The sequence below is a fragment of the Bos indicus genome, chromosome 16 (assembly GCF_029378745.1).
Source record: "Bos indicus isolate NIAB-ARS_2022 breed Sahiwal x Tharparkar chromosome 16, NIAB-ARS_B.indTharparkar_mat_pri_1.0, whole genome shotgun sequence".
NCBI classification, from domain to species: Eukaryota; Metazoa; Chordata; class Mammalia; order Artiodactyla; family Bovidae; genus Bos; species Bos indicus.
Genome location: NC_091775.1, coordinates 67,078,649 through 67,105,870, shown reverse-complemented (window position 1 = coordinate 67,105,870; position 27,222 = coordinate 67,078,649). Strand labels below are relative to the sequence as shown.

The following is a 27,222-nucleotide window of genomic DNA, read 5'->3' as shown; positions in this document are numbered from 1 at the left end:
CGCGATAAGGAAGGCAGCGCGGCCGAAGCACCCCCCCCTCTCAGGGATCACCTTGCGCTGACCTAGTTGAGCTGCGCAGGACGGAACCGCACAGGGCTGGGGAGAAGGGCGGGGCGGCGGGGGCGGGGCCATAGGTGGGCGGGGCCTCGAGGGCGATATTGCTGCGCTCGCCGGTCATTTGCCGGCTCTCCAGCCGGAAGCGTCGGGGAGGCGTTGGCGGCTGCGGAGACCGCGGCGAAGGCGGTGCACGTGGTGACGTGCTACGGGGGTGCGGCGCGCGCGGGCCGCCGCGGCGGCAGTGTCTCCGGGACGCGCGTGGAGGGCGGTCGCTCGGGGCTGCTGTGCAGAGTTTCGCCGCCTGCGGTTCCAGCGCGGCTGTGCCAGCGAGCGAGCGAGCGAGCAGGTCTAGGCGAATTCCCGGTGCGCTCCCGGCCTCACAGACTCCGAGGAGCTGTGCGCTCTTCCCCTCCTCGCTCGGTCACTCCCTCCTTCGCGGCCTCGAGGCGCTTTCGGTTGGGCCGATTCCCGCCCGCTTCCTCCTGCTCCCCGTTGAAGCTCCAGAGATGAGTTTTTTCATCTCTTTAGAGATGAATCAGGTAATCTGCGCTGGTCCCACTGACGAGGCGGGGGAGGAAGGGCAGGCTGACTCCGAGCTGGCGCATGGAGCGGGCGGCTGGGGTTTGAGGGTGGGAGGCGCGGAGCGGTGCGGGATCCCCGGGGTGCAGGAGTCGGCAAGTCGCCGCAGTCGCTGCTCTCTGTGGACGAGGAGCCGGCGCCGCGCGGACCCCGCGCTCCAGGCGCTGCCGTGGTTGTCCGGTCGCGTCAGCGGCCAAAGGCGGGTGGCGGGCCGCCTCGGATAGCGCTGCGGCCGAAGAAGCAGAGCGGGAGGGACGAGAAGTTTTGGGTTGAGGGGGTCCTCGGGGGGGGCTGGGTCAAGACCTTCCGGAAGGAGGGCGCGGGAATCTCCATTTCTGCTGTCAGGAACCCCGCCTAGTGTGTGTGTGGGGTGTCTGCCCGGGGTCTGGATTCTCTCCTCTGAGCCCTCGCAGGACCCGGCGACTGTGGGAGGGGAGCCTGCCCAGGGCCCAGTCGGTGCTCCCGGGTCTGGGGTAGGGTGGCACCGCGCTCCCGATCGCCGTGGGCCGCGGGGTCCTTTGTTCCCGCTCCACGTTGCCCGCTTTTCTTGCCAAGCGCGGGGAGAAGGGGGCGGGAGGAGGGAGGGAGCTGCTGCCCTGACGTGTCGGCGCTGAATGACTGCGGGCCGGGCCAATCCCGGGCGGGGGTGTGCAGACGCTGGGCGCCTTGCCTCCCGGCCTTCGGAGTGGTCTCCTGCCGGGCCGCGCAAGGATGAAGGCCTGGGACTGCAGGGCTCTCCGGGCAGTCACTCGGGCCCTCGCCGCTTTGTTTCCCATCCCCGCCGCACCTCCGCACCACCCCCCTTCCCCCCTCCCCCCGCCCAAAAAAATCAGCAGAGAGGTTTGTTCTTTTTCCGTCCTTCTGCGCATTTTGCGTAGCGACTCTGGTTGTAAGCTCATGATGGTAAGAAAGTATCAGGCAGTAGGATCAGATTGAGGGTTAGCCCTAGGGAAACTTGAACCACAAATACTTCAGAAATTTTACTTTTCCCCCAATACAAATTAGATCTATTGTTTGAGCCCGCTGCCGTTTCAAAAACTAGTAAGTAGAAATCGTAGAAATCAGAGGCCGATTAAAGGATTTATTTTGTTACCCAGTATCTGTTGTCAGTGATGGAGGGCTGGAACACCCTGGCATCAAGCTGTTCTTTGAGGACTCTGTGTGTGGTGACCTTCTGTCCACTAGTAAATAACAACTCGGCAAGCTTAGTACTACTCTAAACAGTTCAAGTGTAGCAGGGACTAGACTGAGACAGTATTTTCTTTCAATTATTCTAGCACTGGCGGTTAAGGAAAAGAAAATATTGATGAACAGCTTTAGGCATAATCATGCTGAAACTTCTGAAAGATGCTGAAGGAGCAGTCATTATTTGTGTATCAGAAGGTGAGGCGTACACTATTTAGAATTGGGTTGAGAATACCATAATTTAATACCAGCTGGCAGGCTACTTGTCAAATGTCTGTAATTTGTAGTGAGAGAGAAAACTGAACTAGCATCACTGACCTAAAAGAGACCCAGAATGATTTTCCTCTGTATTTTCCTAATATTTGAAATCTCTGTCATTAATTAATACATATTAATTTCTTAATTTATCTTAACTTGTAGTTCTGTTTTTCCACCTCTTGCCCTCAAAACAGCATTCCAGGTTTGGGTTTTAAATTAGTGTCTTTTTGCTACTTAGTTTGGAGTGGGGTTTTGTTTTTTCTTGCTTGAAGAATGTTTTAGGTGGCAGTTGAATATATTTTGCAAATAAGTGTTCCGGTTTTTTATTGTAAAATGTTTTTCTGTTGGGGAACTGTCTTAATCATTCATGTTAGACGAAGTACTCCTAAAAATCATTTCATTGACTTTTCAACATTATGGTCGTATACTCAAATCTACAAGAAGGTTGGGAATCCCCCTACCTTGTGCTTGGGAGTGTAAATGGAAGAATTAACGAATAAGGGAGTGATTTCTGTTTTCTGTCAGAATCACAGAAAATACATTCTTATATTCACTGGTGAACTTTAATTTGTTGTTGCTCTTGAGTCGCTAAGTCTTGTCTGACTCTGCGACTCCATGGACTGCAGCATGCCAGGCTTCCCTGTCCTTCACTATCTCCTGGAGTTTGCTCAGACTCATGTCCATTGAGTCAGTGACACTATCTAACCATCTCATCCTCTGCCACCTTTAAGTAGAAATTTTAATTACCACCTTGTAAATGATTTCAAAACCTACACCTCACTATCCTTCCTTTTGGCATCAACCTGGATGCCCAACAGGTGCATCAGCTGTATAAATATCCCAAAGCAAATTCCTCTTTTCCTTCCCGACTTTAAGCATGCAGTAAACTAAAAATGTCTGTTACACTTTTTGAGTTCTAAGTTTGATATTGAGTTTTATAATGATGCCAAATATCTTCTCTAAAATGTCATTGTTGCCTTGGTAGGATAAGCAAGGGTATAATAATTTCCATGTTTTTTACCTATTCCTCTAGACCACCTCCACGTTTCTGCTAGTATCTTGTGCCTCTGTGCTAAAAATTCTGCTCTGTCTAAATCATCTTAATATTGATCTCTTACTTCCTCTCCTACTATTTACCATATGCATCCTGCAAACTGCAGTCTGTTGAAACAGACATTGTTGCAGTTTCTGGAATATTTGTGCTTTCCCATCTTTTCCCCCTTTTGTGTGAACTGTTTTCACTGCTTGGCTTGTCTGTCTTTCTGATTGGTCCGTGGAGTGTGCAAGGCTGGGGAATGGAGTTAGCTCTGTTGTGTCATGAACATCGCATTCCAAACTGTCTGCCATCTGTTTGGAGCCATAAGTGTATGTGGGATGTAAGAACTACAGAACAACGAGGTTAATGGCATGGAGTGGGTGAGTGAGTCTGGTGAGTTTTGGTGTGTATAGATGGATCATTTCAGATATTGGGAATCTATAACTTCTAGTTTTAAAAAGATTTGTAGATTTTCTTTGTATTCTAAAGTCTGTTCTTTAAGTTGGCTACCCTCAAAAGATTGCCTTGAAGCTTAAATAAGCTTGTAATTTGCCTTGAGGTTTTTTTAGGATGCTTTAAAAGTTTGATGATAACATTTTATCTTATTCTTACTGAAAGCCCAAGAATGTTGAGGGAGATCTATGGCTTTTTTTTTTTAAACTTCTCTTTGATATGTATTTGGGTTAAGCTAATCTTTGGGGGAGCTTTGGTAACATGTGAACTCCTGGGTTTTACTAAAGCAGTTGAATTATTTATATATGAGTCTTCTGTCTCTCTTTCCTTGCACTGACCACATTAAGAAACTGCAGTGTATTTACCAGAATATATTGTACTTGACTTCAGTTTTCATTTTAAAAGTGGATTTGTCAAATGTATTTTTAAAATATCAAATAAAATTCTAAATTTTATACTTTTCTATAAGCCTGGGATGTTGGAGCTTTTGCCTTGGCTTTTCAAATATATAAAAAAAAAATTCTCCCCTTCTCCCCACATGTTTGTTCCATCGAGTTTCATAGACCAGATGAAGATCTGTGAATTTGTGGAAAGGCTTAAAACTTGGTTTGCCCATGCTGACTTCAGTGAGAGTGAATGTGAACTTTGAAAGACATGGTTTTTTGCAAGCAGAAGTTGATGTGACCTCCTCCAGTTTGGGGGTGGGTGAAATAAGGGGCACACAGTGAGGCCACAGTAATTAAGTTTATTGCATTAATTTAAATGTCAAGTGAACTTGAATTAGCTTTTGAAATCAAGTAGGGCTGTACTAATCAGCAGACATCAAAGAGATGAGGTTCATATTGAGACTTTGCTTTACTAGAAAATCACCTAGTACTACCCTGGTGGCTCAGATGGTAAAGAACCCACATGCAATGTGGGAGACCTGGGTTTGATCCATGGGTTGGGAATATCTCCTGGAGGAGGGAATAGCAACCTACTCCAGTATTCTTGCCTGGAAAACCCTCTGGACAGAAGAAGAACCTGGCAGGCTACAGTCTGTGGGGTTGCAAAGAGTCGGCCATGACTCAACGAATAAATAGGTGCTCTATTGCAGAACTAATAACATTGTACAAATGTGCATGGCAAGAGTTACTCCAGATTTTCTCCAGTGACGTGAAAGTTGCTCAGCCATGTCTGACTCTTTGCAACCCTATAGACTCGGCCATGGAACTCTCTAGGCCAGAATACTGGAGTGGGTAGTCTATCTCTTCTCCAGTGGATCTTCCCAACCCAGGAATCAAACCGGGATCTCCTGCATTGCACGCAGATTCTTTACCAGCTGAGTCACAAGGGAAGCCCAAGAACACTGGAGTGGGTAGCCTTTCCTTTCTCCAGGGGATCTTCCCAACTCCGGAATTGAATCGGGGTGTCTCACATACCAGGCGGATTCTTTACCAACTGAGCTATTTTCTCCCAAAGGACTAAAGTGATTTTTAACCATCTGGGTTTCTGTTGTTGTTGTTTTCCAAGATGAATTTTAGGTAGAACTTTGACACTATCAAATATACCCTCAGAGATCCTGTGAGTGTGATTGCACAGCACTGTGATAAAGCAGTCACATGAGTTTTTTGGTTTCTCAGTGCATATAAGAGTTATGTTTATAGGATACTTGGGTCTGTTAAGTATCCAAAGCATTATCTTTAAAAACAACTTATATACCTTAATTTAAAAATACTTTATTGCTGAAAAATGCTGACCATCGTCTGACAATGCAGGGTTGCCACAAACCTTCAATTTGGAGGGGTTGGCGGGGGGTGAGGGGGAGCAGTGTTTGTCAAGTACAGTACTTTGGTGGTTTAGTCACTCAGTTGTGTCCGACTCTTTGCAACCCCATGCACTGTAGCCCACCAGGCTTTTCTGTCCATGGAGTCTCCAGGCAAGAATACTGAAGTGGGTTGCTATGCCCGCCTCCAGGAGATCTTCCAGACCCAGGAGTCAAACCCCAGCCTCCTGCATTATAGGCAGATTCTTTACCATCTGAGCTACAAGGGAAGCCCAAAATACACTACAGTGAAGTGCAATAAAGCAAGTGTTTGTGTATAGATGCCGGTTTTTTTTATTCTTGATTAAATCAAGGTTAGTTTACAAAGAAATACTGAATAAAACCAGTCAAGGCTTAAAATACTAACAAATCTCCATTTGTGTTTTGTTTCTGAGAGGGCATACACTTATATCATTTCTAACATAACTTGCATAGAAAGGTTCCTCCCTTTCACCCTTGCATAGATTTTCCTAACTTGGGCTAGGTCTTGGCTGGAAATGTTTAAGGTTTCTTTTAGATAGTGCGTTCTCTCTGTACATAGAATTAAGAAGAGCTGAATTAACTAATCTAGATGCAAGTGAACAGCAGAGGAAATCAGTACTACACGATGGTATGAAATAGTTTCATTGCAGGTATAAACATTGACAACAGTCCCAACTGAGGTCCGAATACTCAGGTTTCTTTGAGATAAAATCTAAGCTATGGAGAAACCAGTGAAGGCATACAGGATTCAGGTTGTGCTACTGTTGAACTTAATATGGTAATTTGTTGAAATAGAACTGGATTAGCCTTTAAGTGGGTTCTGGGGTAATAGACCATTCATATTAACATAATTGTTTGAGTTGTGGGTTTGATTGATATATAAGAATCCAGGTAATTTTAAGATTTCCATTTTTAAAAATATGCACATCTTTCAAATAATTTATTTAGTTCTGGTTTGCAGAATTAGACACTGGTATAATAGCAGTTCAGGTAATTAGCTTCCCTGGTGGCTCAGAGGGTAAAGCATCTGCCTACAATGCCAGAGACCCGGGTTCTATCCCTGGGTCAGGAAGATCCCCTGGAGAAGGAGATGGCAACCCACTCCAGTACTCTTGCCTGGAAAAGCCCATGGACTGAGAAGCCTGGTAGGCTACAGTCCATGGGGTCGCAAAGAATTGGACACAACTGAGCGACTTCACTTCACTTCTTCAGGTAATTAAAAAAATAAGAACCAGTGGACTTTGACACTTTATTTAATGGTGTGAAAATAAGGGGGAAAGAGAAGGTAGGAGGATTGAGTGTGATTTCCTTGCAGATTTGATTTGAACTATAACTTTCTGTTGGTAGTTTATTACTGTATATGAGAAAAAATGATCACATAAAGCACAGACATTAATATTTTCCATTTTGTTTATTTAGTTTGTTTCAACAAATTACTTATCTTTATACAGGTTTCTAGGCTACTTGCTTTGGGCCAGGGGAGGGGGAGGGGGGGAGGGGGCGGCGCGTCGGGAGGTGGTGGGAAGGATACAAAGATAAACAAGACAGAGGCTCTGCTTTCAAGGGACCTTGAATCATGGAAGATAAGCAGGTACACAGCCCAGAATAGACCAGCTGGAAGATCACACAAACATACTTTCAGAGAGGGTGCAGTATGTGGAGGATGGAGAGAAACTATGTTCTCAGCTGGGGGGATCTGGTGGGGGCTCTATGAAGGTAAGATGTCATCTGCAGAGGCTGTGTTAAGGGTATTCCAAGAAAATAAAACTTGAACAAAGGTACAGAGATGAGGAAGTACGCAGAGCATGTTTGGGAAACAGAGTATCTGGTTTGAGTGGAACATTGTATACACATCTGGAAACAATGAAGGTTACTGCTGGCTGGTGAAAGCAGACGGATCACGTGTTTGTGTATTAATTAGAATCTCACAGTAACAAATATTAGAATTAACCAATATTTACATTTGTTCTTGTATATCTCACTTAACTGATAAGTTACTAGCTCCTGCCCTCTGGGGAGAGTTTTGGTTTTTTTTTCAATCCCGAGTGGTTGCAAGTTAAATGAAAATATTTATGTATAGTTACATTTGTATTATATTCTGTATTGTGCCATTTACCTTGAAATGTCTTTAAGATCAGGACTTAGCATGATCTGCCTAGATCAATTACATTCTTTGATCATTCTGAATATCCAAAAATTTTCATTATTACAGATTATGATGCATGATTATCACAGAAGAAATTCGTGTCTATAGCTTTAAAGGACTTGATTACATCATTTTCAAGCCTGATAGTTTTGGAATCACCATTAGAGCTTAAGACTCCTCTGCCTTCACTTCAACCACCTGTCTTCATACTTCGCCGAAGTGCTGAGTTTCCTTTGTCCGTGGATTATTTAAAGCATCCCAGAAATAACAGTTCTCACCAGTATAGCAGGTAAGTGAATATTCAGTGGTCAGTGCACACATTTTTTTTTCCTAAAGACTGTGCCAAGTACACCAGCATCCTTTCATAATTTTTTTAAAAGGCGGAGAAGTCAATAGTATTTGTAGAAAAAAAACTTTTTTTCTATTGTTTTCTTTTCTGTAAACTGTTTTGAATTTAAATAAACCACTTACTTCAAACTGAACCCTTCTTTTACCACTTTTTGATGATGTATTTTGTGTAGCCATTAGTCCATTTGTTCACAGGAAAAAGTGAAATGAAAAAAATTTTTTAAAGAACATACATTTCTAACATGTATTGTTATGAGACAAGTAGTTTAGAGTAAGTGAAACATGGAAAGGGAGCAGAGTTTTTAAGCTTTTAATTTTATTGCACACAGTCCGTTCACAGTGTTGTTAGTTTCAGGTGTACAGCGAAGTGACTCAGTTATACATACACATGGATTTTCTGTTTTAGATTCTTTTCTCCTATGGGTTATCATAGAATATTGAGTAGAGCGAAGGGAACAGAATTTAAGTTAGTCTTATATCAGTTTTTCTCATTTGTGAGTAAAGGAGTGACTGTAGCCCCAGTCCAAGGAATCGGTATGTAATGACCACTTCACATCCTTCCAGACTTTTCAGTTGCTTGTTGTATGGATTTGGGGAGGGCTTGGTTTCCATTTTCTTCCCCTTCACAGTGTGTGTACTAATAGAAACCTGGCCAAAATTGCTAGGATATCATACCACTACTGTACGAATTCCTAAAAAGACTTAGGACCAAAGTATAGGGGTACAAAGGCTTGGACATTCAGTGCCAGCGTTGTTTTAGCAACGTTCTTGTGTGATAAATTTTTATGTATTGTTGATAGGATGGAATTTGAAAATTAAAGATACTGTATTACTTTTCAAAATGTTATAAAAATCACCATTTATAAGTAAAAATAACTTGGCTTTATTTCTGCCCTTTAGCTAAATTTAAAAGGAAAAATGATTCCCAATGGATATTTAATGTTCGAAGATGAAAATTTCATTGAATCTTCTGTTGCCAAATTGAATGCCCTGAGGAAAAGTGGGCAGTTCTGTGATGTTCGACTTCAGGTATTTAAAACTTAATTGGAAACTTACAGAACTGATCTTTCATTACTGAAAACCGTATGTTCCTGGATTGACTTATTTTCTTTCTCATAAGAGGCATTTAATGAAATAAATTTAAAAGACAATGATTTACCTAGAAACATAAGATGAAGGATACGATGTAGTAATTAGTTAGAGAAATACATAGTCCACAGTGCTTCTAATTTTAATGCCTGATGTTGCAGGTCTGTGGCCATGAGATGTTAGCACACAGAGCAGTCCTGGCCTGCTGCAGTCCCTATTTATTTGAAATCTTTAATAGTGACAGTGATCCTCACCGAGTTTCTCATGTTAAGTTTGATGATCTCAATCCGGAAGCTGTTGAAGTCTTGTTGAATTATGCCTACACTGCTCAGTAAGTTCTCTGAAGTACATCATATAACTAGGAAATGAAATTCCAAGTCCCTCTAAATTTATTTAAGAATCTGTGTTTTAAGGCCATGGTATGATAAATGATATAGAACCTTTTTTTTCCAATAGGTTGAAAGCTGATAAGGAATTAGTCAAAGATGTTTATTCTGCAGCAAAAAAGCTGAAGATGGACCGTGTAAAGCAGGTAGAGTAACAGAAGTAATATACAAGGAGTAATGTTACTAGGGGGTCTTACTTTATATAATTAGTTTGTATAATTTGTCATAAGACATCTGTTGGTCTCAAGAACTTGAAAATGACCCCTTTTCCTCCCTAGAGATGTGAGTATGTATATAATTTTAACTGTTTAGCTATAGTAACGGTCACACTTCCTCTTAGATAATTCAAGCTACAGTCTTGCTCTTTCAGTAGCCTTCTCTGGTGGGGTATCCATGTCAGTCTCTGATAACATGAATTAAAACAGTCTTGATAGTTCTCAGTCATATAATTCATACCCTTAATTCTTGATTCTTCTACATTTCTCAGTTCTTCTTTAGAAGTTTTCTTTCTAGAATTTAATGCCACTGAGAAGTGGCATTAATAATTTATAGAAGAAAAAAGCTTTTAATCCTGTAGTGTAGGGGTCAGTAAACTGCAAGCCTTAAGCCAGCTGCCTAGTTTTTTCAAGTTTTATTGTAACAGAGCTCTCCACTGCAGGTGGCCTATGGCTACTTTCTGCCTGCAGTGACAGAGTGGAATAGTTGTGAGAAAGTAAGGCCCACAAGCCTAAGCTGCTTACCATCTGGCCCCTTAGGAAGAAGTTTTCCTGTTCCCCTCCTCTCATGTCATTCTGCTTAAAAACCCTTCTGTGCTTATAGCACATGTCCTTCAGGTTAGCATTCCAGGTTCTCCCTGATTTAATTGCTATTCCTCCAAAATATTTCCTGATTTTCTTATCTTTTGTTCTAGCCAAACTAAACTGTTGCAGCATCTTGCCTAGTACCTATCTGCATTCAACATCATTTCCCCTCTAGAGGCCAGTTCAGATAATTTCCTTTATGAAGCCTTGTCTGTCATTCTAGTGGGAGATACTTCTCTGAACATTTCATGTACATTTTCATAGCATTTCAATTTGTTGCATTTTAAACAACTTATGTATTTGTATGTTCTTCTTTGATGTTATTGTTTATATACATGTATCCCTGGTAGCTCAGACAGTAAAAAATACACCTGCAATGTGGGAGACCTGGGTTCGATCCCTGGGTTGGGAAGATCCCCTGGAGAAGGGAACAGCTACCTACACTAGTTTTCTGGTTTGAAGAATTCCATGGACAGAGGATCTTGGCAGGCTACAGTCCATGGGGTCACTACGAGTCAGACATGACTGATTGACTTTCACTTCACTTCATTCTTCCTACAGTTTAACTTGTTCTATTAAGGCAGTGAGTTTTGTTGATTAATTTTTATATTGTCTCATAGTACTTACAAGGAATATTAAATATTTGTTAAATAAAGTGTGTGTAAATGTTGACACTTTGTATTTTTTTCCCCAAGGTTTGTGGTGATTATTTACTATCTAGAATGGATGTTACCAGCTGCATCTCTTACCGAAATTTTGCAAGTTGTATGGGAGACTCACGTTTGTTGAATAAGGTTGATGCTTACATTCAGGAACATTTGTTACAAATTTCAGAAGAGGAAGAGTTTCTTAAACTTCCACGGCTAAAGGTAAAATATATAAAGATTAAAGATGTGAAGGTAAATCTATAAAGAGATATAACTATTTAGTTCCAAGAATGTAATCTTTGTTCATGTTTCAAGCAAGTGAGTAACGATTATGAAAATGACAGTCCATTGAAGTGATGTTATTTTTAGCCGTGTAAAGGTTTCTTCCTACCTGTTTGTTTACTTTTCTTTCTTTGGCTACTGGTTTATAATTCTTATAAATTAGAATAAATGTATGGAGTGTAATGGGCATCTGTGACCACTTTGTTATGAAGTAGAGAATTAAGAGCCTCGACACTGATCTGTGTCTGTTTTTCCCCACTCTAGCTGGAGGTAATGCTTGAAGATACTGTTTGCTTGCCCAGTAATGGCAAACTGTACACAAAGGTAATCAACTGGGTGCAGCGTAGCATCTGGGAGAATGGAGACAGTCTGGAAGAGCTGATGGAGGAGGTTAGTTTTAAAGTAAATGGGACTCAACAGTTACTAAAAATACTTTTGCTATAACATGAAGGATTCCCTGTCACTTTTATTTTATAACAATGACCCTAAAGAATTTAAATTTTGCTATAGGTACCCCTAAGCTGAGAAACAGGGGGGGTGTCCAGGTGAGCTGAATGAACTGTTCAGTTTGGTCTTCTGCTTTTCTTTTTTTTATTTCTTTGCTTATTATGTGCTGTTAACTTTCTTTAAAGTAGCATGTAATTTGCTTTAGACATGGGAGGTGGTACTGAAATTTTCTGTAGATTCTTAATTTTTCTTCACAGGTTTTTGCTTTAAATTTGACAAGTAGGTAAAAGCTTCTAATGGTTGTTCCTCCCCATTGATTTATCTCCCCATAGGTTTATTAACAAAACTAGGATACCCAAGACTGAAGAAACAAGAAGAATCCTCAAGTGTATTGACACGTAAAGAAGCAGCAGTCCTGCCCCAGTTCTCCTAAGAAAAATCCGCTGTGGGCAGAGAACGATGATGATTTAATGGTGTTTACTCCTTTACAGGATTCTTATCTTTAAAGCTTTGTGTCTTTCAATGGTGTTGTTCATACATAGAGTCACTCACTTAACTTGGGCTACTTTTTAAAAAATACACAAGGAAAAATCGACGGAGAAATGATGGGAATTAAACATGCAGGTGAAACAGTGGAGTTGACCTTGAGTTTATCCCTCCACTTAAGCCTTTCAGATACACGAAAGGCTTATTACCAAACCGGTTAGGCCTTTAGAAACGCGGTTATCATTATACTCTAAAAAGGCGAAGAGGTGATCTTTAAATTCTATCTGGTTTCCCACTTGAAAATCAGATGCAATAACCATGTGTTTGCATCGTTAAGGGAGGCAGCTGTGGAGGTTGTTTGAACTCTTGCATTTGTGTTTTTTTTCTTATCTCTTTTTTTGACATTGCCTGCAGGACAGAAATATGTTTATACATATTAGGCCACTTATCTTCGAAGGTGTAAACCATATTTAGTACTTTATTGTAAATATGTACATTCTTTAAGAGTATATATATTGTACTGGTCCCTTTTTTTTTCTTAATGCTGTATCATGGAAGCTATGAAAAAAAATGAAGATTTCTTTCAAGCCAACCAAGCCAAGGATTCTTCAGCCAGTATTAGAAGATTCTGTATCTTATTTTTTGCTTTTTTTTATTTTTATTTTTACCACCATGACATGTTTTCTTTACTTTGGGGATCCTGCCAGAGTAAGATGTCAAGAATCCAAGAAGCACACTGGAGGTTGCCGTGAGGCGTGGTGTGATCTGCATACTAGTGGAGTAGCCATGGAGACAGTAGCCACATGGGTGTTCTGTTGCTGTTTTGCAGGTTCAAACCTTGTACTACTCAGCTGATCACAAGCTGCTTGATGGGAACCTACTAGATGGACAGGCTGAGGTGTTTGGCAGTGATGATGACCACATTCAGTTTGTGCAGGTACACAATGCACATCTGAGGTAACCTCAGGTTAAAGTTTGATTAGAGCATTTTATAGTCTACTGAAATTTTCCTTTAATAAAGGAAAGTGAAAGAACGTCATTGGTATAACTGGACAGAAACATTTGCGGGAGAAAAACCAGCCTATCTTTCTTAGCATTACTACCACTTTTGCCACATAAAAAGAAATTAGCACAGCAAACTAGGAAACCCCATTTAAATTTTGTGTGTGTGTCTCGATCAAATAGGATTTTCAAATAGTAAGAAAAAGGGCCAATAAGATGAAGCAACATAGAAATTCTTTGGTTTTTTGGTTGGACCATAAAAAATAGTTGTCAGAGGAATGACTGTTAAACCTAAGTTTTATAAATCCAGGTACAAACTTTTTTCGTTTATGGGCAAATAACAGAGAAAAGTGTACAGATCATAAGTGTCACATGGTAAACCCCTTGGTTTAAAAACTTATTGGATGAAGAAGAGAAGATTTCAAGCATTCTGTAAGCCTTCCTCTTGCCTGCTTCCCAGTCACTTGCCCTACACTACCCCAGGGGGAGCCATTATCTGACCTTCTGAACATTACCTTAGTCTGCCCATGCTTGAAATTTATGTAAATGGTTATGGAGTATGTATTGTTTTTGTTTGGCCTTTAGCTTAGCATTGTATTTGTGAGGGGTGAACTATAAAGTAGGCTGAGTTGACCCAAATTAATGGATGTTTCCCTTTAGTAATTAAAAGGTAAATGGTAGACTCAGAAAACAACCTATATGGTGATGTTATTAGGTGTTCTGTGTCAGTAGTGGCTGGACATTTTTATTTTCACAGAAGTTTTTGGGTGTAAATTTGTGCATTCTGAACGTTGAGGCTATCTTTCCCCTTGTCTCCAAACATCATAGGTTGACTTTTTTTTTTTTTAAGTACTCTTTGATCAGGCAGTGGTTGAATGCCTACTAAGTAGAAGGCCATGATGTTACCTAAGAGGGCCCCCAAACGTGTAAGAAACAGTTTCTGCTTCCAGGACCTTACAGGAGGAGGTAAATCAGAACAGACTAATAAGCATTACCTACAAAAGACATTCAGGGAGGGTGGAACAAGAGAGGAAAAACCAGGGAAATTTCACAGTGGAGGCAACATTTGAGCAGTCTAAGGATATAGAAGAGTTTGCAGATAGAGGCGTGTCAGGTAGCAAAGGATACCTGGACAAGGAGATTCTCTTGGAGTTGCAGGTCTCACAACTGGAAAAGTCGGTAAATATAGTCTGATTGGGGCTTCATACTTTATTCTACAAGTAGTGGGGGGCTTTCAAAGAATTTTAGACAAGGGAGTAGAGTGAACTGAACAAACACATTTCACAACTTTAATAATAGTGAAAAACTGGGCAACGGTCCAGCAGCAGGGGGACTGGTCAAATTATGGTTGTTTCCATACTGCCGAGATCTGTAAGTCCATTAGTCGTATTTTAGACAGTGAACTGGTAGGTGGCATTCTCTGGGTTGTGGAATTCCAACTGATTTTGGTGAGGGGGAGGGTGTGGTTGTTTGTCTTTTACTTACTAAAAGCATCAAATCCTTCTATTTTTTATGACCAGGTGCAGAGGATAGAGGAAAGCTTGTGAGACCACTCTGTAGACTATTACAAGCAGTAGTAGTAGTTCAGGTTAAAAAAAAAAAAAAGATGATGAGCCTTGATTTGAGGAGAAGGGAAAAGGGTAGACTCGATGTTTCTAGTTGCAAAGGTCCTTAGTAACTGGGAAAATCAAGGAAAAGGAAGAATTTGAGGGTGAGCAGGATCCTGACAAGTGTGACTCATTCAAAGGACGTGCCATGAATAGAGATAATGAAGTAAGAAGGAAGAGGAGACACTAGGCTTTAGAAATAGGAAGTGAGGTCGAGAAGTAGCCATTAGCCTCAGAGTGGTGTTCAAGCTAGCTAACATAGGAGAAAAAAGTCTGAAAGACTGAATTGTTGACTATGTTAAATCATACTCAGAGGGGATGTAAAAAGGTCAGGGGTTTCTCATCTACACTGGTTTTAAGGCAGCCACTCTGTAACCTTTAGTGGTTGTAATTTCCCAAAAGTTACGAAGGTTAAGATTAGCTTGAGAAGTGATGGTGGCTGAAAAAGCCACCAGGGACCACCCCCCTGGGGAGGGGAGTTCAGAGGCAAAGTGTAGGCCAATGGGTGTGCTGATGGGAAGAGTTGATATGGGAAAGTTTGAAGATAAAGCAAAGAATTAGGTTTGAAAATGTCTGGAGTTGACCAGCATTTCTGTATAAGGCTTGTAGTTAATAACACTAAGTAGTCATCCTTGTTACCATGCTTTTTTCTTTCTCATTGATTTTTCTCTCAAAGCCGTACATTAGAACAGTTTTCTTAACTGCAGTAAAAGCCATCATCTTGTGTTACTTTGGCTTCCTTTTTCCCACAGATTGGGATAGGGTTTTATGTACCTTGTAACTGCTATTAGCAGAGGATACAAACAAGACTATCATAGTATAAAAGAGTGGCTTTATACTCAGAATTCCTAATTTTTATTTTTATTGTTTTATTGCCTTAGGCATTGTATATCTTCTGATTTTCAGTATTTTTGTCTATCAGATGGATAAGTGTATTGCCCTTCCTGAATTAAAAAAGATGATGTGAATAAAGTACCCAATAATACCTGGGTACATAATGTATAAATGGAATTTGATAAAAACCATTACCATGATACATTCTCTGTCTTCTCTCAAAATAGCCTCTTATACTGCAACCACATTTGCTGAATTGCCCACACCAAACTTGATAGTTTTTTCCCAGCTTCAAGTAGCTACCAGAATCTTTTTCTCTATTGTCACATGTCCTTCTTCTTCCACTCTAAAGAGAAATTTCCTTTAGAGATCCTACCTACCCATGTGGCTTTGGCCCTGGGGACCAAAATAGAGGAGCAAACTTGGCCAGGTATTGAAGGTGGTACCTGTTCATTCAGCAGACACTTCCTGCCAGGGTAGTCTTGATTCTTCCGATGCCTTGTGATCATATTCCTTAGACGTATTTAGGGCTCAAGAAATTGGAAGAAAACCATCAAAGGGAATTCGTACACGAGGGCACAGTGTAATCACAGTCATTTGGAAATTTGCAGCTTTGCCAGTTTCTCCCTCTTCTATGTTCCTGTGTATTCCTTTATGAGTGTTTGATTCTGTTAGTGTTACTACTTTATTAATATCTGAGTACCATTTTTTACTTTTGTGTTTTGATGTTGTTTTAACTTGTCTCGGCTTCCCTGGTAGCTCAGATGGTAAAGAATCTGCCTGTAATGTGGGAGACCTGGGTTCAAATCCTGGGTCGGAAGATCCCCTGGAGAAGGGAATGGCAACCCACTCCAGTATTCTTGCTGGAAAATTCCATGGACAGAGGAGCCTGGCAGGCTACAGTCCATGGGGTCACAAAGAGTCGGACACAACTGAACGACTCATACTTTTACTTGTCTAAAAAAACACTCTATAATATCTTTAGGGCAATCCTAAAGAAATACAGTTGTAAATGTTTCTTGTAGTTGCCACTTTTTCCCTATAAAATAACTTTCAGAGATTGGATGGATATATCTGCTCACTTTTTGCTAACATTGTATGAAGGATGATACCAGTACATATGATTTAGTTAAGTTTAGCAGTTTCATGGAGATAGTTAAATGTATTCTTTTAGTTAATTCTTGCTATTTTAGATTTATAACATATTTTGGGAGGTTCTATACTTATTTATGTGGATTATGAGGGAGGAGGTTCCTTTTGTTCTTCCCTTGAGTACTTTTCTACTTGATCTGCAATGTTTTTTTCATTGTTGAACTTGAGCTTTTTCTTGATCAGGGTAGGTACAGTTGTTTCCTTATCAAGTGGAGGTGGAACAAGGCCAGTGACACGTGTCAGCCAGAAAGTGTTGGTTTGTGTTCAGTCTAGGTGTGCTGTAAATGTCATGCGTAAGTGAAGGGTACGAAGTGTTTTTTCAGTGTTGTGGACTAGCTCAGGAGCAAAGGTACACCAGGTATGGTCTTTGGCTAGGTTTCTGTAGCTGCCTTTTGATTTTGCAGAAAAAGCCACCACGTGAGAATGGCCATAAGCAGATAAGTAGCAGTTCCATTGGATGTCTGTCTTCTCCAAATGCTACAATACAAAGCCCTAAGCATGAGTGGAAAATCGTTGCTTCGGAGAAGACTTCAAGTAAGTGTATTACACTTGTCAGATTGCCTTTGGTTTATTTCTTTTTAAGAAGGAGTTTTAAGTTAGAACCATATCAAGTTGATCGAGGAAAAAATTCAGAAGCAACTAAATTTGGAAAAGAGTAACAGGTCATCCCTGTCTGGAGTCTGGAGTCCAATGCAGGATCACCACAGCAACCGAAAGTAATAAAAATTGCATCTTTAAAAACACAGAACTCTTGTGCTTACAGATAACACTTACTTGTGCCTGGCTGTACTGGACGGTATTTTCTGTGTCATTTTCCTTCATGGGCGAAACAGCCCACAGAGCTCACCAACAAGTACTCCAAAACTCATTAAAAGTTTAAGTTTTGAGATGCACCCAGATGAGCTCATAGAGAAGCCCATGTCTCCTATGCAGTATGCACGATCTGGTCTGGGGACAGCAGAGATGAATGGCAAACTCATAGCTGCAGGTAAGAACAGAAGGATGAGTGACTTAGCCAAAAGCTTTAACTGGCTAAGTCTCTTAAGCAAATGTTTACGCTTGCTAATGACGTGCAAATTTTGGAAGACAAGGTTTAATATGCCTTCTGTGGCATTCCACTTGACCACATTCTAAGATGACAGAGAGTCACTACTGTTGTAGCGCCTCGTCTTCAAGTTAATGTCTGTCTCTAATTCCTTAAAAACTATAAAGTAAGTAGTTGTGTCCTAATTTTCAAGCCAAGATAAAGCAGTTTACCTATACTGATAATTTTGTCATTCAGCTCTAACAAGCACTTAGTTAAAATGGGGCCTTATTAAGTTTGTGGATGAAAATTCTTTACCTCATTTTGTACAGATTACTTGAAACATTCTAGACCAGAAACCCTGGGCCAGTTTAATATTTTAAACATAACTGTTTGTGGTTCTTATACCAGGTGGCTATAACCGAGAGGAGTGTCTTCGAACAGTTGAATGCTATGATCCACACACAGATCATTGGTCCTTTCTTGCTCCCATGAGGACACCAAGAGCACGATTTCAAATGGCCGTACTCATGGTAAGTATATTATTTTGCAGGAAGCAGCAGCCCACATTTAGCATTTCTGCTAACTTCACAATGGCAGAAATGCTAATCTCTTGCTTTGGCTTAGGGCCAGCTCTATGTGGTCGGTGGATCAAATGGTCACTCAGATGACCTGAGTTGCGGAGAGATGTACGATCCAAACATGGATGACTGGACTCCTGTTCCAGAATTGAGAACTAACCGCTGTAATGCAGGTAATACTTTCCTGCTGAGATAATCAAATACTTAAACTGTACTTAAGCATGATGATTAAGTTATCCATTTTTAACCTTGTTTTATACTCACGTAGGAGTGTGTGCTCTGAATGGGAAATTATACATCGTTGGTGGATCAGATCCATATGGTCAAAAAGGACTGAAAAATTGTGATGTATTTGATCCTGTAACAAAGTCATGGACGAGCTGTGCACCTCTTAACATTCGTAAGTTGATTTTCTTTTTTTAAGTATTTTTTTTTTAAGACCTCTGAGTCAGCGGTATGTGCAGTGCACACTTACAGTTTTGGGGAGTTACAGTAATAGTTTTGGTTTGACTTGATCTTACAGGTAGACACCAGTCTGCAGTCTGTGAGCTTGGTGGTTATTTGTACATAATTGGAGGCGCAGAGTCTTGGAATTGTCTGAACACAGTAGAGCGTTACAACCCTGAAAACAACACCTGGACTTTAATTGCATCCATGAACGTGGCTAGGCGAGGAGCTGGAGTGGCTGTTCTTGACGGTGAGTGTTGGGATTTGGAAAGTTGAGGAATGGGTAGTGGCAAGAGTTTGTTTTAAAATTCCAAGAGAATGTCAGTAATAACTATGCACTGTTGTAATTAAGAGTTCAGAAGCAGCCATCGTTTCTGACACAGTGAAGGTTGGTGGTTTGTCTTTTAGAAGTTTCTAATAATCAGAGACTCGGTACTGGGTATATAGCATAAATATATTCACCTTCTTCCATAAATCATACTCCTGATGCATTATCTTGGAGTTTGAGTTTGTTTCTTTAGAGCAAGAATTTGTAAAACAAAGGAAATACAAATCATCTAGTTTACTCCATGCCGAATTGAAAGCAAAACAAGTCTTTCCAAATCATTTTATATAGACAGCTTTCTTTTCGCTTCCATTTTATTGATTTACATATTTATTTTGGAACAAAGCTTGTGGCTCTACTGGTAAGAGCCTAAGTGTGGAGGCACACCAGTAAGTAGCCCACTGGCCTGCAGCCTTGGGCCTTGGGAGCCTTGTCAATTCTTTCATAAGTACATGGACACAGGTAGGCTAAGTGACAATCAGATGAGAAAATAAGAATTTTGAGAATCCCCAAAAAAGTTTTTTCCTAAGCTACAGAGAATATTTAATGCTAACATTTTATTTGAAAATAATTTAACAATTTAACTGCCTATGTATATTTGAAAATAGTTCATTTCATTGCCTGTTTCCAAGAATAAATTTCTGTAGCAAAACCATTTTATATAGTTGGAAAGGTCTAGAAAATGTTCAGTTATTTAAGCCTTCTTTCCTGTAATCTTCATTCTTGTGCACTGGATTAATAGAAAACTTTCCAGTGCACTCTAGGCAAGTTGTCTAACTTCTGGGTTCTTCATTTCTTCATCTGTGATATGACAGTAATAGAAACCACCTCATAGAACTGTTGTGAGAATTACACTTCCTTTAAATTGCCTGACTTACATGTGCAAATGGGCTTTTATCAATTTTATTCCATTGTATTCCCAGCTTCTAGGGAATGCTTGCCACATTTAGTTAGGATGAACGGGCTTTTCTACCGAGAACCACTGATTTTAGCAAAAGACAGATTTAAGGGTTTCTTTCTTAGCCTCTCCAGATTAACCTTGTCTCTTCTCTCTTAGGAAAACTGTTTGTAGGTGGTGGCTTTGATGGTTCTCATGCCATCAGTTGTGTGGAGATGTATGATCCAACTAGAAATGAGTGGAAGATGATGGGAAACATGACTTCACCACGGAGCAATGCTGGGATTACAACTGTAGGGAACACAATTTTTGCAGTGGGAGGATTTGATGGCAATGAATTTCTGAATACGGTGGAAGTCTATAACCTTGAGTCAAATGAGTGGAGCCCCTATACCAAGATTTTCCAGTTTTAACAAATTGAAGACCCTTTCAAACTAACAGGCTTAGTGATGTAATTGTGTTTAGTAGAGGTACACTTTGTGAATAAGGAGGGTGGGTGGGTATAGATGTTGCTAACAGCAACACAAAGCTTTTGCATATTGCATATTATTAAACATGCTGTACATACTTTTTGTGTTTATTGGGAAAGGAATGCAAAGATGAAGGTCTGTTTTGTGTATTTTTAGGACTACTTTGGTTACTTTTTGGAAGTTGATATTGTAAAAGAATAAACCAAGAATTGATTGGGAACGTCATTTCAAGAAGTCCCCTCTCCTCCACATTTGTTTTGCCAGTTTGCACATTAAATGACTCTTTCTCCTCAAATGTGTATTATGGGGCAAGAGGGGTAGGGTAAGATATAGGCAGTTGGGTTTTTTCAAGGGCCCTTTTTCAGTAACTGGAACACTCTACAACAAAGAGACTTATTTAACTAGATGACAGTGACTATTTTTGTTTTTATTAAAAGGAAGCTTACATGCCTACCAAGGTTTAATCTTTTATGATTGCCTTTTTATAACTTTTTGTATTCTTAGCAGAGTACTTTCTTTACCTGTTGAAGTTAACATGTCGCAGGTTCAAATTACTGAAGCAGAGTGGCAGTCTTAAAAGTATGCAGTGAGGTGTTTTATACTCACAGAATACAAACTTCAGAACTTTTGCCTTAGCTACAGGTTTTTTTTTTTTTCGAGAATGCAATACCAATGTTTATTTGAATGGGGTTGCTGAACAGTAACATGGCTGTGATTTTTATTTGATACACTGTTTTTAAATACTTTGACTTCTTGGGGGTGTATTTTATATAGCAAAACACTCAATATTATATATAACAGTAAAGAACAGTGAAGTATTTTATCTTCTAAATAATTCCTATTTTTTATCATTAACAAAACAATCCTAAAATAGCAGTCCTTGATTGTGGGAAAAAAATTACCTTAAACTGTACTGGGTTTATGAATGCAGCCTTATCAGAACTCTGTCTTTGTTCAGTTTGTCTATTCATACGGATAAACACTGGTTGGAGTGGTGACTTGGTATTGTGTAATGCTACACGTGTAACTTATGGTGCCAAAATTAGAACATCCTAATGCTTGCTGTTGATGCAAACGTATTAAAGGTACTTTGCAGGAAATCCTTGCACCATGGGATTATTCTCCAAAAGTTGTTTGTGTTCTTTTTCATTACTAAAAGTTTTGGGGGGTGATTTTTAAAATTTTTTTCCCAGTAACAATGAGCTTAAGTTATTTGTGGGAAAATACTTACCTGGTATCTTACATCTGAAATAAGGACTGTTGTTTGGGGGGGTTTTTTGTTTATTTTTTGCTTTTCTCTGAGAAGGCAAAGAGGCACATGGGAATCTCAGGAGCCACCTGGGACCATATGACTTATCCAGTGTCTTAAGTTGGGTTAAGAAGAAAATTAGTTTTTTCCCCAAGTGTTCCACTGGTGCTTTGACACCTTAGTTCACTCCTCTGTTCCACAAAGAACCACTAAGAAAGGAAATCAGTTTGCCTGGTGGCTCTGTAGTTCCTGACTATCACTAGTTTCATTCCAGACTGAAACTAGGTTGGCAGATTTGAATCGGACTTTTTAAAAAGGTTCTGTGTATGTTTTATTTATTTAGCACAAGGAAATAAAATTTTACTGGAGGGAGTCACTATGATATCCTTGAAATCACTTCTCAATTCCTAGGTAACATGCTTAATGCAAATAATATGTGGGAATATTTTGGTCAAAGTTTTATCATATTACCATTGATGCCACTGGTAGCTAAAATTATGTTCTTTAAGTATATTTTGAATATAAGACGTTTCCATAAAGGGGAAAAAAAAGTGCTCATTGAACAGTTGTTCCTGTTTATCTGCACGTAAAAGGTTTTTTTTTGTTTTTTGTTTTTTTTTTAAGAGAAGGAGAAAATGGCATAGCTTAAGTATAAGTTAAAGAATTTGTTTTTGTTTTTTGCTAATGTGGGTTTCAGAGTAGTTTAAAAATATTGGTTAATAACCATTCTCAGTCGTAATAATGCATGAAACATACCCGATTCCTAAAACAGTAGCAAAAACTATAAAATACCTGTTTGAATTAACAAAACAATTGACTATACTCAAGTATAATTTTCTTTTATTGTGATTTTCAAGGATAGGGCTTTGATATTTGGCCTCTAAGTATAGTCTTACATATTTTACCATTTTCAACATGTAGAATTCCTTACATAATCATATTTTAGGGAGGATAATTTGGAAATATGATTAGTACAAGAATCCTTGCTAGCGAGGGACAGGGAGGCCTGGCATGCTGCAGTCCATGGGGTCACAATCAGTCAGACACGACTTAGTGACTGAATGACAAGTATACCCTATAATCTGTAAAAACCCTGTAAAATTTTGAGAGAGTAGGCAAAGGAGACATATAGGACATTACTGCATCTCCACAGTTACAGTTAGAAGACTGGGAGTCACAGAAAAGAGTCTCCATAGTATTAGTATTTTTTGTATCTTGCTTTGTTTCAAAAAATTTGAAGAGTCTCTCACTGAGAAAACAAGGAAATATCAATATATGAATCTCATATACTTAGTAAGGCCAGGCCACAAATTTGGGCCTGTTAGCAGGAGACCCACTGAATAAATCATCTGAAGGTTAAATAACTGTGAAGTACCAGTTTTCTTCATAAAAGACCAGAAGTTTCTCAAGAGTCAAAGACTAACAACGATAAACTGAACAGTAAGTATAGTATATACAGAGAGGGACGTGCTCATGGCTTCTTTTACTAGCACAATAGCTAACAAAATAGGCTTCTGTTAGAAGCTCAGTACTCTATTGGGGGTTCAAATAAGGTTGAGAAGCAAAGTTCAGTTATTAAGCTGGGTATGTCTAGGGTTGATATCTTGTAGGAATACAAGAATCTAAAAAGGGCATATGTCTGAATAGATGGCAAAACATTTGCTCAGAGAGAATAATGGGACTAATATAATTTTAGCTTAGAAAAGATGAACACAGAATACCAAATTTTAATGAATCAGAAAAATTTAAGAGACAAACTGAAACATCCTGCAAAAGGTTTGGAAAAAGATACTGATAAATGGAATCTAATAATAACATGAAAATGTGCTTACTATCATTGATCATTAGGAAAATAAAAAGCAAAATGATACACTTTAGAAAGTTTGACAGTTTCTTAATAGTTAAATATTCTGAGACAGGAGCCCTATTCCTAAGTATTTATCCAAGTGAAATGAAAACATGTTCTTAGAGAAACCTGTGTATGAATATAATAGCTTTATTCATAATCACCAAAATCTGAAAACTCAAATATCCTTCCAGTTGAAGGGATAGAAGGGTACATCCATACAATGAAATACTAAGGAATAAAAACAAGATAAAACACGAATGGATCGTCAGAAGCCTCATGCTAAGTGAAAAGCCTCTATTTACAGAGCATTCTGGAAAAGAACTATATGGACAGGAGACATCAGTGGCTTCCTGAGGTGGGGATGGGAGTTGGCTACAAAAAGGCACCAGGGAATTTTAAGGAGCGATTGAAACTCATATGTGAGCTGCTGTGTGATGGTGTCTGACAGAACTAAAAATTGTACACTTGGAAAGGGTCTGTCTTTCTAGCTTAACCAAACCTTTAAAAGAAAAGGCTTTTTAAAAAAGGCTAGGACATGTTAGTATTATTTTACCTGACTAGAAATCACATCAGGGAACCATTCATTCTCTCTGGCCATGCAAGGGTTATGTCTTAAATTAATGTAGTTTTGCCTACAACCATTCATCTACCATCGAGTTGCACAGGCTAGGAGACTCAGTTTAGATCGCAGTTAGGAATACTGAGCTTTGGTGGTACCTGAGATCTGAATGTCTTACCACCTTCCTTTCTTGGTTCACAGCTATAGATTCTGCTCACGCTCATGCAGCTGCTTGTTTTCCCCGAAGTGGGTTTTTTTGGTTTTTTTGGCCAAATAGCCTAAGGATCCAGCAACTGGATGGAGAATGGGCTGTCAGTCCGATCTGATCCTATCTGAGTCAGAAAAGGAGTACGGGTGGCAGCATCCCTCAGTGGAAGATGCAGTTCATTAATAGTGAGATACATTCCCTCTTAGAAAAAAAGGTAAATTCATTCCAGCTCATGGGATGAGTCAGTAGGAGCTAAAAGGCTCCAAAAGGTAGGTGAACTTGAGGAGATGTCACATCAGGAATATGAACTGTAAGAAAGTGAAGTCACTCAGTTGTCTTCAATTCTTTGTGACTTCATGGACTAGCCTACCAGGCTCCTCCGTCCATGGGGTTTTCCAGACAAGAGTACTGGAGTGGGGTGCCATTTCCTTCTCCAGAGGATCTTCCCAACCCAGGGATCGAACCTGGGTCTCCCGCACTGTAGGCAGATGCTTTACCATCTGAGCCACCAGGGAGGTCTAAGGGAGACCAAGACACTAAATAATCGTGGGTCAACCTTGGAAGGGTGAAAGGACTTCTATTTTCAAGATGATGGCCAAAAGATCAAGGAAATAAAGTTTCAGGTTGGTCTTGTGTCCCCTGTCTTTCATGACAGGCAAAGACAATGATAGGAAAGTGAAATGAACCCACCTGAGAGGTTCCACCAGTTCCAATTGCCCACTGTAGGTCCTAACAAGAAGACCCAGTAGGACACAAACGTTCTTGAGCCAACTTTTCTTTGGCTCAGAATGCTGGAAGAGCTATGGCAGCTGCAAACCAGAGGATTCAAACCAGGTCCTTCCTAGAAGGAAATAAGACGATCTTGTGGAAGTAAGCTAGGAAAGGCTGGTGTAAAATGGTTCCATGAACTCTATCCTTGGGTATTGCGTATCAGAAAGTTATCACAGCTCCTCACTAAGGCAAGGCATTATGCAAAGAGCTCTTCCCCTCATGGTATTTTCTTCATCAGTCCCCTCAAACACAATAGCTATCCATACTGAATGGAGATTTTAAAACCTGAAGTTCTAAAGATCTGATAATCTCCTATCAAAACAAATTTATGTTCTGTGCAAGGGAGTGCTTAAATGATCATTACGTCAACTAAATTACTCCAATCCAGAGAGGAGACTAAGAAAAAAAAAAGTAGGGAACAGGAGGAAAGGAAGCCCTCAACTCCTGCAATGGACTAGTAGGGAAAAAAAGCAGAAAGTTTAAAATCAGGAAAAGGCAACAAAAAAGAAAGATCTGACATTTCAAAGAAACAAACACTAAAAATTTTTTAAAGAATGTAGCCAAAGAGAAAAATAAGACTAGAAAGAAGAAAACACTTATACCTTATAATAAATATTTAAATAAAAAGGTTGAAAACTGACAATGCAGAAAGTGAAAGACACAAAGACTAGGATAAAGTTAAAATCCACATGTATAGGGTGAAATAAGTCATGACCAGAGTGAAAAATTTCCTAAGAAGTATAACATATTAAAAAGATAAAAGGGAAAAAGGGAGGTAATGAAGCAGAGCAGGGAGTCCCACGGAGTCCACGGTTCGCTCTGGGTGCTTTCCCTGCCATGACCCTGGGTTTAATCCTGGTTGGGGAACTAAGATCCTGCAAACTGCGAGGCACCGCCAAAAAAAAAAGAAACAAAAAAACCACAAACCCCAAACAGAGTAAAACCCAGTAATAACTAGAAGTAGTTGAGGAAGAAAAATCTGATGAAAGCTCTTTTGTTAAGGGAGGGGATGCTTTCTTGGCTCCTGAGGAAGGAAAAGGAAAAAGGCAGACAGCAGAGGTACTTTGGAAGCTTCTCCTTCTACAAGGGCTCATTTCCCTGAGGGCACTTTGAGCTCCTGGGAGGAGGTGTGGCTTTCTATGCAAACAAAGCTCATCAGATCCTTCTTCCTGGTAGTGAGCACTCCACCTAATTCTCTTCTATCAGAGGGTCACTTTTATAGTCATACCTGTACATAGTTCAGAAACAAAATTTGGAACATGAAAAGCAAAATCACTAAAAATAATTTATTGCTTTAAAAAATAAATTAACATTTATAATAGAATACTAAATCAGATTTTCTCAAATGTATTAACAACAGCATACTATACTTTGGTAAACAAGGATTTCCAACTTCCGGTATAACGAAATAAGTCAATTAAACACTTAGTTTAGCTAGGGGCAAACATCAGCCACTGCCACCTGATCCCATAAATCCACGCTGCTTCACATCTGAAAACTGAGTAGAGGGGTCTCCCTGTTCTTCCCGTTGGAAGCTTCTTGAAGAGCTTCTTCCCTGAAGCCCAGGGAAGAGAAGAGGCTACTGTAGCAAGGTGGAGCTGAAGTAAAAATTCTACTTCCCTTACCTTGGAGGAAGTTAAAGGGATGTGATTACTTCACCCGGTCTACATGGAAGACAGTCTGATCAGAAAACAGCCCAGGGTAAGATTTCTCTTGTGGAATATGATGAGCATGGTCATGTCCTAATTCTTTCTTGAGGTTTGAAAGTATCTGGTCACCGGCCCATATTTGGGGTTGAGGGAGATGCTAATGCTGTGTCCCTGGCCTTCCTCAGATGCCACAGTGGCTCTTGCCCTAAGATGTCCAAAAAGATGGCTCTCCTTTCATTAGTCACGTTGGCTCAGTATTAGGAGTAGAGGTAGGGAGGTAAGGTCAACTTCTGAAGAGTTAAGCCCACGATTTATTCCACCATGGAAGCAACAGAAGCTCAATGAGATTGTCAGTATTAGGCAATCATCTTTTTATACCTATGAGATTTCTTGCAAGTCTCTCAGGTTTGGCACAAAAGGTTGAAAAGTACTCTGTTGTTCCTGAAGACAAATTCAGTTCCTTCTAAGTTACAAATCGGCACTTAGGTCCTATCATCGAGCATGTCTTCACACCATCCCCTGTTTCTGGCCTCCATATAGACAGAGGCATTGCACTGCTGCATGGTATATTCCATCTCAGTCAGTTGGCGGCATCCAATGGTTAACTTTTCC

The 27,222-nt window shown here is 40.0% G+C and overlaps 2 protein-coding genes and 1 non-coding gene across 11 annotated transcripts in view; 1 reads left to right on the top strand and 2 right to left on the bottom strand.

The window, feature by feature from the left end:
* The first annotated feature begins 312 nt into the window (after positions 1-312).
* Positions 313-21,425, top strand: IVNS1ABP (influenza virus NS1A binding protein). 2 transcript variants are annotated; one of them, XM_019976243.2, is made up of 15 exons: positions 313-596; positions 7,567-7,789; positions 8,749-8,877; positions 9,099-9,268; positions 9,394-9,469; positions 10,819-10,992; positions 11,317-11,442; positions 12,815-12,922; positions 16,985-17,114; positions 17,344-17,568; positions 18,016-18,137; positions 18,232-18,358; positions 18,454-18,585; positions 18,709-18,882; positions 20,015-21,425. In XM_019976243.2, the coding sequence occupies exons 3-15, from the start codon at positions 8,767-8,769 to the stop codon at positions 20,266-20,268; spliced, it is 1,929 nt and encodes a 642-aa protein (XP_019831802.1). In that variant the 5' UTR covers positions 313-596; positions 7,567-7,789; positions 8,749-8,766; the 3' UTR covers positions 20,269-21,425. The 2 variants fall into 2 exon arrangements, with proteins under 2 accessions (XP_019831802.1, XP_070624673.1); XM_070768572.1 differs by lacking the exon at positions 9,099-9,268 and having other exon boundaries at positions 314-596.
* The window catches only part of SWT1 (SWT1 RNA endoribonuclease homolog), a 113,006-nt gene continuing 106,725 nt past the window's right edge, over positions 20,942-27,222 (bottom strand). For all 8 annotated transcript variants that reach the window (XM_019976671.2, XM_019976678.2, XM_019976677.2 and 5 more), the window contains one exon: positions 20,942-27,222. In XM_019976671.2, the coding sequence (XP_019832230.2) occupies positions 27,093-27,222 (130 nt within the window). In that variant the 3' untranslated portion in view covers positions 20,942-27,092.
* TRNAC-ACA (transfer RNA cysteine (anticodon ACA)) lies at positions 24,634-24,705 on the bottom strand. Its single transcript has one exon. It is a non-coding gene; the product is annotated as a tRNA-Cys (tRNA).

What these genes read in the sequence shown, in the direction of transcription:
- IVNS1ABP (XM_019976243.2), top strand. Translation starts at nt 8,767, where the DNA reads ATGATTCCCAATGGATATTTAATGTTCGAAGATGAAAATTTCATTGAA. An exon ending in AGATGGACCGTGTAAAGCAG is followed by an intron (nt 9,470 to 10,818) that starts GTAGAGTAACAG and finishes TTTTTCCCCAAG; the next exon opens with GTTTGTGGTGATTATTTACT. An exon ending in ACCACATTCAGTTTGTGCAG is followed by an intron (nt 12,923 to 16,984) that starts GTACACAATGCA and finishes TTGATTTTGCAG; the next exon opens with AAAAAGCCACCACGTGAGAA.